Source organism: Centroberyx gerrardi, chromosome 19 (assembly GCF_048128805.1).
Source record: "Centroberyx gerrardi isolate f3 chromosome 19, fCenGer3.hap1.cur.20231027, whole genome shotgun sequence".
Taxonomy (NCBI): Eukaryota; Metazoa; Chordata; class Actinopteri; order Beryciformes; family Berycidae; genus Centroberyx; species Centroberyx gerrardi.
Window position 1 is genome coordinate 22,370,729 of NC_136015.1, and position 17,711 is coordinate 22,388,439.

At 42.5% G+C, this 17,711-nt stretch overlaps 1 protein-coding gene across 1 annotated transcript; it reads right to left on the reverse strand.

The window, feature by feature from the left end:
- Window positions 1–5,279: 5,279 nt before the first annotated feature.
- On the reverse strand, window positions 5,280–17,265 carry daxx (death-domain associated protein). The gene is made up of 12 exons (XM_078290484.1): window positions 17,251–17,265; window positions 16,923–16,943; window positions 16,079–16,333; window positions 14,999–15,475; window positions 13,960–14,091; window positions 12,832–12,948; window positions 11,956–12,187; window positions 11,476–11,645; window positions 11,052–11,214; window positions 9,994–10,591; window positions 9,079–9,214; window positions 5,280–7,539 (listed from the first exon to the last, which is right to left on the reverse strand). The coding sequence occupies exons 3-12, from the start codon at window positions 16,313–16,315 to the stop codon at window positions 7,480–7,482; spliced, it is 2,322 nt and encodes a 773-aa protein (XP_078146610.1). The 5' UTR covers window positions 16,316–16,333; window positions 16,923–16,943; window positions 17,251–17,265; the 3' UTR covers window positions 5,280–7,479.
- Between the last annotated feature and the right edge of the window lie 446 nt (window positions 17,266–17,711).

A 17,711-nucleotide genomic window follows, 5' to 3' on the forward strand; every position in this document is an offset into this window, starting at 1 on the left:
TTGCATTCAATGAAGGCTCGGTCAGAAACTTCTTTATTTTGGTAGGTTCATCTAGGTAGGAAGTCTAAATTTTCAAGTTTTAGCGTGTCTTATTAGGGTAGAACGGGTAGGAACAGTCCTTGTTAAGGCACCTGGTTTTGGCTGATATTGAAGGAATTATTCTGTAGATGGGAAAGACGTCCCATAAGTCCTTGCAACGCCAGCATTTGCTAATTTGACTCCTGCAAAAAACTAAAAGAGCGTACAAAGCAAGCAGCTGATAATGCCATACATCCAGAGTAGACCCAACTTCATGGCACAGATGATACTGGACTAAATCACAGGACAGCTTCTTTTTTTTTTTTTTTTTTTTTACATCTCACATATGACAAGATTCCTAGACATTTTCCATTTCAAAATTTCCAGACTTTTTTTCCCCCTGATTTTTTCCAGACTTTAGTTTTCTTCACTGGATTTGTAGATTTTAGTCAGAGTATTCCCAACAATATTGCAGCATGTGCAACAACGAATGACATTCGGTCGACTAAACTGCATACAGTGTGTCACCATGTGCACGTTTTACATTTGTAGCGACGCTGTAATCATTTAATGTGTCAGTTCAGGCTTCAATCTGTTGGTATACGAGAAGGTCTGTTCTATCCAAGTAGAATCTATATTCGAAATTCAGTCAAAATAATTGATCAAATTACTTAATCAGCATTTTAAGTTGATTGAACTGGTTGACTGGTCAGTTGACACCGACTTTGTCTCACCACTTATTTGACAGGACTGTTGTGTGCGACTGACGGAGAATATTGGCTTAAAAAGACTGTTCAGGAACTAATTCCAGGCTGCTTTATTTTTTTTATATATCATTCCAGAGTGAATATATACGTATTCTGCATGCATCATATCTTATTTCAGTGAGTGATAAAAGAATGGGGATATTCCTTTATCAAGAGAAGGGAAAAGACGGAAGAATCAGCTTAGAGAGCTCAAAGTTGCTGCTGAAAACTAGACTAAGGTATTTTTTTAAGTGAGTTTTATTTTAGGTTACACTACGTTACACAGCTTCCTTCTGTGTTTTCTGATTGACCAGTTGATTGTTGAATGGTGAATACAGATAACAACGGTTGTCAACAGACATTTTTCATTAATCCTGAGTGGTACTAATGTAATAACAAACTATGGTACAGTACATCAATATTCACCTCTGCCCTGTATCAAAATAATGGATTAATAAATGATTTGGTGCAACTGACTGTACTGTCTCTGTCTATAATCTCTGTTCAGGCCTTACAAAACACAATATAAACCTTGCATTGTATTTTCCTACCTGCCAAGACCAAAAACTCAAAAGGCAGATTCTGTACACTGCCGAAAAATACCTGGACAAAAATCTAGCCAAAGTAATCACATTTATTTACAAAAAAAGTTCTGGTGACAAACACAGTGGTGCAAGTCCAAAGGTAAAACTAGGATGCCGTCAGGGGCGACAGCAAGGGTATATCCCCGAAATTCCCCAATCCTCGAAGGCCCCATTAAGTCAAATGTAATAAAAAGCCATTCAATTCATTCCCCAATAATAACGCTCAATAATACATTTAACTAATTAAATATAGCCGCTAGTGGCAATGGCTGGGTTCATGCCAGTACAGCACCCAGAGCTGAAACGTGGAAGTTTGCATTAAGATTACTGTCAGTTTTGTCATATTTGGCTGTTGAGCCTTCAGGCCCCAAGCTGTCAAGTTCTGATACTGAACAATGTAATAGCAAGTGTCAATATCCAACTTCGTATTGGCTTTACTGAGTCTAGCTGTACACTCAAAGTGCTGCTGTTGGGCAAAATCTGGTCGGATCTGTATGGAAATTGGTGTGCATGTTCCACATAAAGGTTGGAACAGGATTACCAAGTTTCATAGCGATTGATGAAATTCTGTTTGAGTTATAAGCCAAAATGTCATAGGCCACGCCCACTTTCACTTTCACTAATGATGACCACACTTCAGATTTTGACTAGGATAATAGAGCATGTGTAGCGAATTGAATTTCATCTATTGGATTAGGAGATAGTTTTCTGGCCTTTGTGGCGCCCCCTATTGGTCAATATTTGAATGGCTTTGCACACACGTTCATTCATTATATGTGAACATGTTGTCCAAGTTTCATGATGATTGGACCATCTATCACAAAGTTCTAACAATTTAGCTTATAGGCCACGCCTCCTTCACAACTTTAAGAGTTAATATCTTCAAAACTACAGTAGATATCAACAATCTATGAACACAATTTAAAGAGCGTAGGACCATAGATGCTACTGACCGATTTTGGTGGTAATCGGTCAAACGGTGTAGGAGGAGATGTTAAAAATGTGTTTTTCAAATAATTCAAAATATTTAAAAAAATTCCAGGCGGACCTTGAGGGTCCTTATGGCAAATTTGTAGAGTACGGTCAGGTGGACATGTGTACCAAGTTTCATGTAAATCGGACAAACGGTGTGGGAGATACAGCACTTTAAACTTCTTATTTTTGACCTTTAATTATAGCGCCACCCATCAGGCCGATTATAATCATAAACATATCAAAATCAATACAGTTCTTCCTCTAGAGGTCATCAATGTCCATACCAAATTTGAAAAGATTCTTATAAAAACTGTTCAAGTTCACACGAAGGATCGGCGGTGGACGCGGTGAATCCATAATATCCCCGAAACTAATTTCGGAGATATAATGAATAAAAGAAAAAAGGGATAGAAAAGCAAATGCCATCATCAGTGATCTCGCTTATTATCTATAAGATTCTTCTTAGATGTTTCTCTTTGTATTTTGGGCATTTGAAGCTAAATTACTGGTATGTGATGGTATGAATGAGAATTGTTAATTGATCCGATTTCTTTAAAAGGTTAAAGGTTTCAAATAGGGTTCGACCGATATGGGTTTCTGAAGGCCGATAGCTGATATTTTGTGCTGATATTCAATATCTTTCCCCCAGAATGTTATACTTGTCAGGGTGGAAAAGCCTCTGAAACAACTTTTAGACCGTTATGGGACACTAAACCTCTCCAGTGAAACATTTTGAACTAAATGAAGAGAAATAAAATGTAATTGTAGGTAATACAGACTGTTTTTCTGTAGTTGTGGTCAGGGAGGAACCTCCATCATATAGGCAGTGGATGACACAACTGGCCAATATCCGATATTTAATAAACTGGATTTAAAAGACTGGCTGTTTTGATCCTCCTGATTCTAAGTCTAAAGTCTAAGTCTTATACACATTACTTAATTCGTTTGAAATATTAATTTTAAGCGGGTGAGACTGAGGGCACTGACTGATCTTCACCTCTGGATAGTGAGTTCAGATCAGAAGAGCAGGACATCTGGGTGCTACGACTTGGAACGCTCACATCCAAAAGCATTATTTGTGCATTTAAAATTAGCCCGTAAACAACATTACTCGCTTTTTGCAAGTAGTATTGTGTCGGTGTGACTCTAAGGAATAATTTGGATTTTTATTACCTTGGACTGCCGACACCAGTGGAGTCCCTGCCATGTTTAGAGCCTGTGTTCACACACTTACACAACTCATGACGCCAAGTGGGAGAAATCAAACCCCACACAAAAATTCCCACATTACCACTAGGAGGCTGATGTGAATATGTTTTTCCCCAGTCGGCAGCTCGTATTTACGGTAAATCCAATATGATGTGAAGGCAGCACCAGTCTAAGTGACCCTCCTGTTGCCGATTCTCTCTGATGCGTGTCGCTCTCCACAGAGCACTGATGATGGCATGAGCTGAAATATTTGCTCCTCTTGCACTTTATCTTTGCATTTGCACCTTCAGGCTTGTCCCATTAAGTAAACAGGAGTTTTGTTTTTTAAAGATTATTTTTGCCTGTATTTGAACGTTGACAGTGGAGATGACATGTGACAAAGGTCCCAGGCCAGATTCAAACCCAGGACACTGCAGTTAGATGGTACACACCTGTTGATGGATTGTTTTGGCTAGATTTTTGACAAGCTATTCTTTTGGCAGTGTGTGAAATAAGCTTTTGACTTTTTGTACCAGGTGAATGTTTATTCCCTGCACTCACACCAAGTCCTCAGAGCACAACTGCACTCTTCTATAGTTTTATACTGCCAAGTGTGCCGTATCCATCACCACACAGGAGCAACCTGAACCAAACTAAGCACTTAACCGCTCTTAGCTCACTGTACACTGTCTGGTCTCAGAGGCTAGGCAGGGCCAGGCCTGGTCAGTACTGGATGGGACCACCTGCTGGGTCTAAGCGCCTCGATATTCAGAGAAACTTGCAGCTGTACGACAGCGATATTAACACTACTTATTTTGCGATTAGGTTGCAGTTGCAATATCGCCAAGAAGCTAAAACTACAAATGAAGGCCACCACTGTGAGGCTTGAAACTCACACAACACTAGTGGGAATTGTGAGAATATTTAACATTGGACCTCCAATAGTTCATATTATAACATTAGTATTTGTAGGCTTGAGGGACGCTGTCTGATGGTTCTCATTCACACTACATCATTAAAGGGTAACTTAGGTATTTTTCAACCTGGACCCTATTTTCCCATCTTTTTGTGTCTAAGTGACTAAAGGGGACAACAATTTTTGAAATTGGTCCAGTATTGAGCGAGATCGCTTCAGCCGGCAGCCGCGAAACGGGCTGCAATGTAATCCGACGGGGCAAATCACACCGTCAATGTACGTCCACTAAAAGTGCTTGTTTTTGCCACTGAACCACTGCTGAACCACTTCTGAGAAATGAGAAATGAAAACGAGAAATGAAACGTTTTTCTTTACCTTTCGCTTGACTTGATTTCCTGCAACAACTCAACTCTCGCGAGACTTGGTTACACACAAACCGGATCAAGCGAAAGGTAAAGAAAAACGTTTCATTTCTCTGTAGGGTCCTTTCCATAATGTTGTCAGACACTTATAATAACAATCTGAGCCTGTCAGTGGCAAAAACAAGCACTTTTAGTGGACGTACATTGACGGTGCGATTTGCCCCGTCGGATTACATTGCAGCCCGTTTCGCGACTGCCGGCTGAAGCGATCTCGCTCAATACTGGACCAATTTCAAAAATTGTTGTCCCCTTTAGTCACTTAGACACAAAAAGATGGGAAAATAGGGTCCAGGTTGAAAAATACTGAAGTTACCCTTTAACTGTCTGAATTATAAAAGTGAATAAAGACATCCAGCTGCAGCCTTATATAATATAGACATTGTTTTGCTCATACTGTAAAATACAAGTCAGCAACACAGAGGCTGCATCATATATCAAAGATGATCATTTATTTTATCAAAAATAATAATTAAAAAAAATCATCACAGTGAATGATGAACCATTCCTCTGCATAATTGAGGCCCATTAGATCGTAGTTGAGATAACTACAATCCAGGTCATCATTAAGATCGGTTTAAAAAAAGACCATTTTGCATAATTTTCATGTTGACTGATGGGAAATTCACAACAAAGCAATAGAGATTCAGGAGGGAAAACTGAATTGGGGATTCTTTAGCCAAGGATCTGAATTTGACAAATTTCACCTCGCCCCGCGGCCCAGACAAAGGCCCACAACTCAGTCTAAATAAATACCTGGGTCTCGATAAATTCATCCATCAAATCTTACAACCATTGTTTATAAAATTAGAGCATTTTTGAGGATGGGCCTTGCTATATTTTAAAGGGTGGATTTACAAGGTTTAGTCATTACTTTTAGGTATTTTCTCCTAAAAATGGTTTTACCATTTGGGAATGAACCTCTCCAACTAGAGACTGTCATTAATGCTCGAACCCGGTGGAATCCAGCTGGGTCACGGTTAGGCTCAAAAATACTGGGGAAAAACATGAGGCATTTATCGTAACTGAATTATTAGCAACTGTGGGCTTTACATGGATTTGGTCCAACAGAGAGCTACAGTGGATTTGGACAAATATTATCTGGGTTCTGAATAGGCTGGGCTCAAATGTTTAGGTCCGAGTCAATCTCCACCGACTGAGTAACAAGAAGTAGTTATCTGGACCAGGCAGAGGCACGGGTCGAACTCATCAGGGTCACGGTGTGACCAACTTAGTCCTATGTCTCTGAAGTGTTAAAGGGAATACATTGTTTTTTCCAATTTTAGACATTTTTACCTTCAAACGTGTCAAAATCATGAGGAAAGAGTTTCTGCTTTTGTCCCTTAGCTACTCAAACAATAGCATATTAGCTTGGTCAGCATTCCTCATTCAAACCAAAAGCTATCTGTAAGCTATTGAGCCACATAAGACTGAAAGGGGAAAGTGAACAATGTCAGTTTGCAGTAATTTAGTTTAAATCTAAAAATATAAATGTTTTTTTAAAGTGTCAACGTATCCCTTTAACACCGCTGTAGTCGGCATCCCCCCCCCACCACCACCACCAGCAGCAGCAGTAGAGTATAAACCACCACACAACTCACTCACTCACTCAATGCATCATCATAAATAGCAAAAAGAGCATGTAAAACAATATCATCTCAAAATGCTTTTTATACAGAGCTTTGATCTCCTATTCTCTCTGGAAAGAAATGCAATCTAAATATAAAAATGTAAACAAACTGGCAGAGAGCTACCGCAGCCACTGCCAGTCAAGAGTCTGTGAAAACGAACCCATCATACCCCCCCCCCTTCCCTTCCCCTTCCCTTTCCCCCTCCGGGACACACGTCGTCCATTGTTCACATTTTCAGGCACTGGTTTGGTTGCGTGGCAGAGGCGGGGGGGGGAAGGGCTTCTTGTGTTCACCTAAACCGCGCAAACACAGTTCAAGAAGTCAACGGGCAATATTCCCAAGGGAAGAGAGGTTCTTTTTAACTCCGTATTCAGAGCTCGAACACATTTCAATGCACACATACCTACTGGGACAAGCACCAACAGTGTTGCATTGATAGGCAGGGAATACAGCGACGCAAGTGGGTGACTGGCAACATCACCCAAAAGGTCAGCTGAGGCCGACTTTTCTGCACCGACACACAAGGAAACAGGACAACCGAGGTCAACATCAGCCAACGTTTCTCTGGTCATAGAAAATAAAAATACTTCCAGGACACCAGAAGCTTGCTTTCCTGACAATATTGCCATTATTCTACTTAAGTCCGTTTTGAAAATATACATCTTGCCTTTGTTTGGTAACACGTAATGCAGTGACATGAGGTACTAATTTATTGTTTTCCTGGTCTTCCGTAGCTATGTATGGCTGCTGTATTTTTTGTAATATATCAATTGTTTTCAATCCTTCTTGATATTGTGGGATTGCATTTATATCAGCACTTTTCAACTTTGTTTAGAAAAAGGCTTTACAAACAGATTCTGTTTCTTCCTCTTTTTATAAGCCAACGGACAAGGACGTTCTCGGTGACGAGGCGCTTCTGAGAAATCAGTCCCAGAAGTTGAGATGTCCGCAGCTGAGGTGTGGAAGAATCTCGCAGTAGTGTAAAAGGTCAGGGGTGAAAGGTCATTCTGAGTCTGACAGGACGATGATCTCATCCGGGTCGCACTGGGTGGCCACGTTTACCTGGAAACACAAACAGTGACACAGTCAGGATAGGAGATGTGCAATCACTGAATGAAGTCTGCCTCTCAGTCTTACACACACACACACACACACACACACACACACACACACACACACACACACACACACACACACACACACACACACACACACACACACACACACTATTAGTACTGTGTAATATAGGGCTGGGCAATATGGAAGAAAATAAATATCACGATTATCAGAAGGAATTTTCTCGATATGAATTAGAGCTGCCCCCTAATAGTCGACCAAACCGTTAGTCGATGAGAAGAGTCTTAAATCGACCAAGTTTTCATTGGTCAGTTAGTCGCAGGAAAAAAACAAAACAAAAAAACAACCTCAAACTCCATTCGGGAGCTGCGCCTTGTCGTTAAAAAGTTATTAGACCAGGGTTGCCAACTTTGGGTACCTGGCTGGAGTGAGATTTTGATGCCATCAAACTACAAAGCAAGGAATCTCTGTCTGTCTGTATGTATGTATGTCTGTATGTATGTATGTACTAGTGCAGTGCCCGTTCAAAACGTGCCTGTCCGGAACGGGCCGATTGCTGCTTGCAGCTTTCTTGAGAACCGCTCGTGCCCGTACCGCTTGAGCCCCGCTGCTGCACAGAGCACTGTCCGCTTGTTTATTCAAAGTTTAGTAATATAGAACGTGTCGTGTCCAAATTGCACCAAATCTGACACTGCACATCCTTGGGTCCCCAGCAATTCACCCGCCAAGTGTGAAGTAGATCGGACGAATGGTTATGCAAGAGATATTTCACCGGTGTTTCTGACAGAAGTTGCGACTTGGGTGTGTTTTTTCAAAAAATATATATTTAAATAATTAAATTATTATCACAAACGTGCGACGACTAGTCGACTAATGGCTTGAACTAACGACTACTAGTCGACTAGGAAAATCTTTGGTCGGGGGCAGCCCTAATATCAATATACATCACGATATCTACTTAGTTATGGAAAATCACATGTTAAATAATCTAACTGATGTTCATTGTATTATTGGACTGAATAGTACTGAACCTCTGTAATCTTCAACTGACATTCTCAAATACTTCAGAAATAATTTTGCAAGGGACTTTTGTGATTAAAAATGATCACAATTCACAATATCAAAAACCTCAAACAATAACACTGATAGACGATAAATGATATATTTCTGAGCCCTTGAGTGACAGATAAGACCTGAGTCAGGGGCAACCTGAGCAACAAATATATGAACAACCTGAACAATAAGACGAGATGCATTTTCCGTTGTATTTACATTATTCTAGCTGTGTGGGGCCACAGCAACTAAATGAATGTAAAGGAGACACTGAGTTGGAGATAATTTTCTGTCTAAACCAATTGTACATGAACTGAACAGTTTGAAAATCAAGGCTTGCAAACCCAAAGTCTATTTTGTTAATCCAGAAATGGGATTGTAACCCGACTTTTGCAAGGTACAATCCTCATGTTACAAGTATGAATCGCAGTTTATGCCTTAAATTCTCATTTTCCATCTCGGTGCCCCCACCTTGTTTTTCTTGGGAGGCGGCGTCGACTGGGAGCTGGTGACCAGGTCCTGGGTGGGAGTGTCTGCTCTGGTGGACTCAGCCTGCTGGGGAGGACTGCAGCTCAAGACACCCATGTCCAGAGGGATATCTACCTCACTGGAGGGAGAGAGAGAGAGGGAAGGAAGGATGAAGAGAGAGGCATGGGGTGATGAAAAGAAGAAGAGGAGAGACAGAGGAGGTTTCAGGAAGGGAGGACAAGAGAGGAGTGAAAGAAGAGAGGACAAGGGAGGGATATAGAGAGGGATGAAAGGAGAAAGAGGGAGAGGAATTAGGGAGGAAGGAAGAAGGGGGGGTGGGTGGAAGCAGAGAGGTAAGCGAGAAGGACAATACAAATCTGTCTGACAAAAACAACTTTGTAAACTTAAAAAAGCAAAATTATCGGGAATTTAGAAGAACAGCTTAATTTTCAGATTGTAAACCACACATACAATTTTTTTATTTTTTTTTAAAGATTATTTTTCTGGGATTTTGCCTTTATTATAGGAGAGAAAGAGGGGAATGACATGCGACAGGACGCCGCACATTTTAAAACACGTATGAGTTTTGAATGAGAAAGGTTTAACAAGCTCTAGGGAATTGCAATGTGCTCTACCTAGAAAAGACAGTAAAACATTCAAGTACAACCATGAAAATCACTAAAACTGTAGTTAATATTATAGTCCACAACAGCAGCGACATGTTCTTGTTTTCTGTATTTTATGTCCTGTTAGTTTTCCTCCTATACTGTCGTCTCATATCTATTTTATTGATTCATTCTGTTGTATTTTCACGTTAAAAGGTCTCTCTGTGCACTCTCAGTGGGCTCACCCCTGGCCTTGCATAAATAAAGTTTTGAATTGAATTGAATTAGCAGCATCTTTCACCAGCTGCCTTACCTGTCATGGATGATGGTGTGGTTGATGTTGTGGGAGTTCGCCGACGTGATATCCTCCCTCTTCCTCTTCCTGCTCCTCGTAGTTCTGGGGCTGGGCGGCGGCGACTTGCCATTGGTGGTCTGCGTGTCACATTTTTCTGCGTCCTCAATGGTTAGGATCACTACCGGTGACGGGGGCAAAGAAACCTGATTGGCTGCCGCTGGGGAGAGGTCCTTGGTGTCCTGAGAGAGCTTGCTGGTGCTCACCAGCACGGCTGGCACGTGATTGGAGGAATCCACAGCCTCCTCGTTTCCCGCAACGTCGCCACTGGGCGACTGATTTTCGTTATCGGGCTGCGTGGGCTCCGATTGGCTGGGGCTGTCTCTAGGGGAGGGGTTGTCAGACATCGGGGAGATTCCGGGCTTGTCGTCGTTGGAAACGGCACTGAGTCCACTTGTGACCGGCTCTTTTTCCTCTTCGTCTTCATCCCTCTTAATGCTTCCTTCTTCCTCTCCACTGCCGCTGCCTGACAACTCCGTCCCCTGCTCCTCCTTGTTGCTGCTGTCGTTCGCTTGCTCTGCCTCATTGCTGTCCTCTTCCTCTTCCTCGTCCTCATCATCTATAGAAAGGGAAAATTCTTAAATCATGTAATAAAATATTTCTGCTTGTCTCTCTGTCCTCCTCTCTGTCATTGTCGCTTTCTCTTAGCACTCAATACACACACACACACACACACACACACAGTAATATGAAGCAAAACATGATATGACACTAAATAATCTTCCCACTTTTTCAGCGCTAGCTGTGCAGAGCAATTTGATGTCTGCCATCTCCATATGATCCTAGTTAGCCCAATCCAAATTCATTTTGGAAGAGTCTGAAAAGCACAATCTGCAGACTGTGAAAATTTAATTTCCAGTCACTGCCATCATCACCAGTGTGTCCTCTACAACCTGCCCTAAAACACTGATAACAGTGATAACAAGGTGTTTCCTATACAGGCAACATACTGGCTTTCATTTCTTACAGGTCTGGCAGGAAACCCAACAATGGAGTAACTGTCAAAAATTCATCCTAACCCGGTCCACCCTGCTGGGTGCTGGCCTGGATCTCTTCCTCTATGTCTGGATCCGATGATTCGTCATCTTCATCATCCTCCTCCTCTTCTTCTTCCTCCTCCTCCTCCTCTACCACCCCATTCACCTCTTTTGTTCCTTCTCCCTCCTTCTCTGATTTGTGGCCCTTGTGAAAAGGGGATGAGTGAGAGAAGAAAAGAGAGACAGGAAGGAGAAAATAAAAAGAAACAGTCAGTAACAGCATTTTACCACATTTTTTGACAACACAATCAAATAAATTAAATAAAAGCAACGTAATTTCATGCGACTGTAGTGCTTTGCAATATTTTCAGTTATGGTTCCACATCTTCCCCGCTTAACAAATGCAGAGGAAATATTTCTAAAGCAGAAGACGCCTGTGACGCTCCTCCTCCTCCAGCTGCCCTACCTCTTTCTCCTGCCTGTCTTTCTCCAGTCGTTTGGTCCTCTCCTGCTCCTCCGTGTCGTCTTGTTTGACAGCATACTTGGTGATGACCTGCTCCAGGCTGGACAGTGCCATCTCCCTGTTGGTACGCAGCTTACGGAGAAGTGAGGCGTCCGACAGAGCCGGGTCCGAGGCTTTGGGGGGTTGGGGGGCGGTGGAAGAAGGAGGGGAAAGTGACAGGGAGAAAGGGAGGGAGGAAAGAGAAGGAATGACTGAGTCAAAAATGAGCAACTGCTGGTTATCAAATGTCAAAATCTGTCTCCTGATATCCATAAAACCTTGCATTTTGGGGTAATTGCCTGTAGTTGGCAGGTAACAAGCCATCGTTTGGAGGTCCCATTCTGTTCTGAAAACCTAGCTGGCTGGTAAAACAGTGAAAGCCGCTGGTGAATTTGGGGGATCGGCCTGCCAAGCGGTAGTTTCCAGACCTGCCCACACCCTCACCTGGCTTGTAGAGGTCGGTGAGGTGCGAGCCGAAGTTGTACACCAGGTCAAGGTGCCGTCTCTCCTGCAGTTGGCTCCCCGTCTCTCTGAAGGCCTCCTGGGCGATCTGGTTCAGCTGCTTCCTGCTCAGGCAAAGGTTGTAGCGTTCGTTGGCTCGCAGGACCTGCTGGAGGATGTCTGGGTAATCCGGAGGGTTTCTCTGGGCCTCGGGACTGTTGATGTAACGCTCGATCTGACAGGAGGGAGGGACACAGGGAATCAGGAGGACATCAAAATGATCTCAATAAAACTAATACCAATACAAACAGCTCTACTACTGCTTCTCCCACTATGCTAGTTGATTGGTATAACCATACTCTAACCAGGATCCGTCTCCCACCCACAGACTTATGGCTGTCTTTGTTTTTACCGCTGTCCTCTTCTTTTCTCATGTAACTTTGGTTCTGTATCTTTTGTTTGTCTTGATTGTGAAGCACTTTGTAAACATTGTTTCAGAAAAGTGCCATACAAAAAAGCCATTACTATTACTACAGCTACTACTACCACCACCACTATCAATCATAATAACAACAATAATAATAATAATGATAATAATAATAATAATAATAATAATAATAAACACTGATAATATTTCTACAGGCTTACGCGAGCTAAATTTGTTCAGTCTTACAAAACCCTTCTTAAAATCTATTTTGTTAAATACTTTTTGTAATAACTCTTATTCTTAGTTTCTCTTTGTTCTTATTTATTATTGACTAATTACTCAAACTGGTGGAAAGTGCTGCTGTTTTTAGCTTCAGTACAGAAATACAAACTGTGCGGGTGCGACAAAGAAACCCCTAAGGACTTTGTCTGGACCCAGAGCAGCCAGATCACCTTCTTGTTGATCTCTGGATAGCGCGTCCTGTTGTAGACGATCCTCTGTTCAATCACTCTGCCTGTTAATGTGCTGCAGTCCTTCAGATCACACAGCTTGTCGTAGATCTTCATCATCTGGAGGAGGGAGGAGGGAGGAGAGAGGAGTGAGAGAGAGAGTGGGGAGGAAGGGCAACATGCACTCATCCATCCATCCATCCGTTTATCTATTTGCAGCCAGATTTGCAATTCCAGGATGTTCCCCTTTCCTGAAAGATGTCGCCCCACTGCTGACTTTGTTTATGTCATGATTCTCTGGATTGAGGGCATTTTCTCTGACTGAGCTGCTGACTGTATGTGACAGCTAAGCATGAGTAATTTTAAATGTTTAAGCTAAACTCTTCAAGAATCTAGTGAATATAACTAAAAACTTTAAAGCCAAATAAAATCTGGCTTGGGGCCAATGTCTTTCTTCAAAACAGAAAAGTACCGCTGAGATTCAAAAATAAAATCTCTCTCAGAAGGGCAACCTGGTTAAGAAAGCAGCAGTACGTAGTTACTGACAAAACAAAACCACTTAATATCAAAACAGCAACACATTTTCAGTATATGCCAGTAAATTACTTCAAGAGAGAGGAGGAGCTCAAAGAGTCAGCAAGAGAACAAGCAAGAGAGAAAAGGAGTGAAAACTTGACTGGTTGATAAAAAGTTCATGAACAACTATCCATGACATCGCTAAAACGTTTTGGGTATGTATCAGAACAGCTTTTTGCTTTTTCTTATGTCCTTTTTTTCTGAGGTATTGGAAAATTATTCTTGACACTGATTTTTAGGTATGAAAAGGCATTGAAAATCTTCAAAATGTTGGATTCTTACAATGCCATCTGAAATTTCTTCTATTTTATGCCCATTTTTGTTGGGGAAATCAATTATATGTACTCTGATTCCGTTTAGAAAAGCAAATGGCAGGGATAAACATTTCACAGAAAAAAAAAGGAATTCATCACATAATCAAATGTGCTTTAATTTACCCATGACAGTATTTAAAAAAACATATATAGGTTTACAACTACTACGAGAAAAAGCCAAAGACGCCCAGCCCGATTCACGACCATAGGAGCCCCCACCCTAATCAAACTCCAGCCTGACCTTGCGTTTGAGCCTGTGCTCCTGGATGTACCCGGAGTCCTCGGCTTCCAGGTCCTCCAGACTCATCTCCTTCTCCTGCAGACGGCGGATCTCATCGTTGTAAACCTTCAGCAGGTTCTCCAGGTATGCTATCTGAGAGACAGGAACAGACAGGAAGAGGCATGTCACTCTGCTTTATATCACCTTCATTTATGCACTGCAAAGAAAATTTGTATTCCAGACACACCGCCTTGGTGAAATTTATTTCATTACATTCCACAAGGATAAGAGTAGAGCAACCCACACACCTTTGGTTGAAAAAAGCCTCCATGAATCTTTCCATAAGCTGAGATTCAGGCAAAAAGCACTGATGATAGTCTCCAAGGACTGAAACATCTGCTGGGTTTTTTTCTATTATTTTTTTTTATTTATAGCACTCATGTCTGAATAAAAGAGAATTTTCAGTTAAAATATGGTCTGGTTCATGGAAGCTTCTTTGCCCAAGGGGATTGGTATGTAGGTTACTTTACTCCTGATCCTTACAAGATGTTCTCAACAAATGTACCCAGAGCAACCTTTTGCATCTCAACTACTACCATAAGCACAGTATCAAAGTCTCTTTGCTACTATTTTCATTACATTCCCCCTATAAATATTGAATTTTGTCTCAGTGAGAGGAGAATTTACTTTTTTTTTTTATACAGACCAAGTATGTTTTGAGTTAATAACTCATGCACCATTTTGCTCAGAGTCTGCAATTTCAAAAGTTGGTCTCTTACATGCTGAAGGCTGTGTTCTTCACAGCAAAATTAAAACGTCACTTCTCTGCATATGTTTTTGTCAATGGCCTCTATGAATTGTTAACTTCTATTTGTTACAAGGCAGCTTTTCAAATGTAGGTAATCCTATTCTGTATCAGAGTTACAGTGTGCCGATGCCTTCAGGTCTCAGGTACTACACACCAATAACAGGCATAACATTAATCCAGGAGTGGGTTTAGCCAATAATATCAATGCACAGATATATCAGTCACGCCACAGACTACCTGTTCAGTACCAACCTGTTTCCTAGATGCCCTCCGTGTCTTTTTCTCCTTCTCTTCCTGCTCTGCCTCATTTTTCTCCTCCTTGTCATCCTGCAGCCCAGAGGTGGAGGGTTGCTCATCTTCCGCCACAGTCTGCTCCTCCTTTTTCACCCCATCTTCCTCCTCATCCGCCTTTACTTTGGTCTTGTCCTTCCGTTTTAGCGATACAGAGGTAGACGGGGAAGAAACTGAGGCTGAGGTAGAAGGCCCGGGCTCGACCTTGGTGATGGGTTGCCTCCTCTTGGCGGCATGCTGCTTGAGTACGGTGCACAGCTCGTTGATGTAGACAAAGGTTTTGGAGCGGTTGGCCTGTGCGCGAGTCAAGCACCGGCCCAAGGTGTTCCTGAACTCCACAGAGGAGAGGAAGTCGGGGGAGGCCTTGCTGTGCTTGGTTTGGAGGAAGGTCAAGACCTCGGGGCAGTCCTGGGTGAGAGCCGAGCAGTGCTCCACAAACTGGTGAGAAGGAGGGAATAAGACCGGGAGGGAGGGAAGGAAAGTGGAAGGGAGGGAGGAGAGAGAGAGAGAAGAAAGGAGAAAGACAAGGAGGGACAGAACGAGAAGAAGGATGTTGGAAAGAGGGAGGAAGAGAGAACAGATCGTTAGAACAAAAAGATAGATACAGTAAATGGATAAAGGATTAGCATGAGGAAAGAGATGGAGGGATGGTTAAGAGGGAGACCAGTCAAAATACTTTTAGCGCAACAGGGTTCATCTCAGGTGAAGACAGAGCAAAACAGGCCAATCAGTTGGTTAGTCCTTCAGGGGTCCAGCAGCATCTCTTTACTAGGGCTGGGTAAAAATGCTATACTATTACATTGCGATTAAACTTTAAATCAACCACAGCCATATGCCAATATATTTTGGCTGTAGCTGGTACTTGTGTCTAATGTACCAGTCATTTTAGCAGGTAAACAACCATCATTTGGAAGTCCTATTTGATTTAAAAGATCTAGTTGGCTTGTAAAATAGTGAAATAGGCTGGTGATTACTGGAACTTACCAGCCACTGTGGCCATTACAGAAAAAAAATATTTTTGTGCCCTGTGTGCCAGCTCACCTCAGTGAACAACCTCTGATTCTCTGCCTGTAGAACATGGCTGTCCTTCTTTGCTGAGGCAAAAGGCGACTGGGTGATGTGGGTGGGGGCAGGCTGCTGGGCTCTGAGTGGCGAGATGTGGTTGGCCGGACGGCGAGGGGAAGAAGTGGTGGCGGAGCACGAAGGTTGGGGACTCTCCTCTTCATCATCATCAAGGATTATGATGCTCTCCGCCATCGAGGCGGGGGCAACTGCCATCCAAAGCGCTGGTCCGTTCTGCTTTCCAACAGTGGAGAAAGAGAGAGAAAAATGTTCATCAGACAGCAACAGGATTTCACAGCTATGGTTCAGCTATCCAGTGCTAACTGGATAGCTGAACCCCTTAAGGTCAGGTGATAAGAGCTTCAGTGGACTAGTGAGAACATGATGACATAAACATACAGAAACATAGCCACTGTGGTAGTGGATTTGCTCAGCTCTGTCTAGTCATCAGGCTCCAGACTCCAATGCACTTTCCTTTGCTGGGCATGCAAAGGAGCCATTTCTAGCGGTGTGTTTTGCCGACAGATGTAAACACTCCAACGAAACAGGACGCTGGGATGACAGCAGGTCGCCGTCATTAAAGCTACCCGGCATGTCCATATTTGCAACATGATCTGTAGTTTGACACGTGAGATGAGCAGGCAGACAACACAACCGCTCTAAACGAGTCATGCTTTGTCAGACACTTGAAAGCGCGAGTTTAAACAGCCGAGTAGTCGAGACAAGAAGACAGATAACGTTGTACAGTATGATGGAGAACAGACAAACACTGAGGAAGGCAAGTTTGCGTTGCCACACACATAACATACTCACACATACGAACCTCTTATTTTGAACTGTTCGACTTGGAAACAAAAGAGGATAATCCACCAGACTGTGCACCATTGACGTTAAAATTCGGCGTTAGCTAACCTTAGCACTAGCTAGTTAGCAGTGTGACTTTGCTAATCAAATAATGCGCTGACAAAATAACGAACCAGAAATAAAACCGGCATACTGTCGTATTGTGTTGTTGGACTTAGTTATATACATAGATCGGAGATTATCTTGTTCATTTCTTCTGTAAACTAACGGACTTTCTGTTTACCAAAACAATGCTCGTCAATTTAACTACGCTGTCGAGCCAGCAAATTCACCCGCTCAGGTCTTACCAGCGTCAAAGCCTCCGATTGGTTGACAGCAGTACGTTGTTCAGTAACGCCTTTGGCCATTGGCTAGTAATGTTACGTCTGACACCGAAGCTCCGAAGAGCGATTCAAACTCGGAGGTACTTTCAAGTGAACCACAGTTTCGGAGCTTGCTTTGTTACGGAAAATGTCACGTGAATGATGACGTTCGAAGCAGCGACTGCTTCGTTCCCGCAGTGAATCACATGACTGCTTCGATTTGCCGAGTACCGGGTTTGTCAGATTTGAAACGTATTGGCGGCTTTCCCTTTAAAGGGTAACTTCAGTATTTTTCAACCTGGACCCTATTTTCCCATCTTTTTGTGTCTAAGTGACTAAAGGGGACAACATTTTTTGAAATTGGTCCAGTATTGAGCGAGATCACTTCAGCCGGCAGCCGCGAAACGAGCTGCAATGTAATCCGACAGGGCAAATCGCACCGTCAA

Coding starts and splice junctions, on each gene's coding strand:
- daxx (XM_078290484.1), bottom strand. CDS start 16,315: ATGGCAGTTGCCCCCGCCTCGATGGCGGAGAGCATCATAATCCTTGAT. Junction 12,188..12,831: donor ATCCAGAGATCAACAAGAAG/GTGATCTGGCTG, acceptor CCCTCCTGTCAG/ATCGAGCGTTACATCAACAG. Junction 10,592..11,051: donor CACCCAGCAGGGTGGACCGG/GTTAGGATGAAT, acceptor CCCTTTCTATAG/ATGATGAGGACGAGGAAGAG.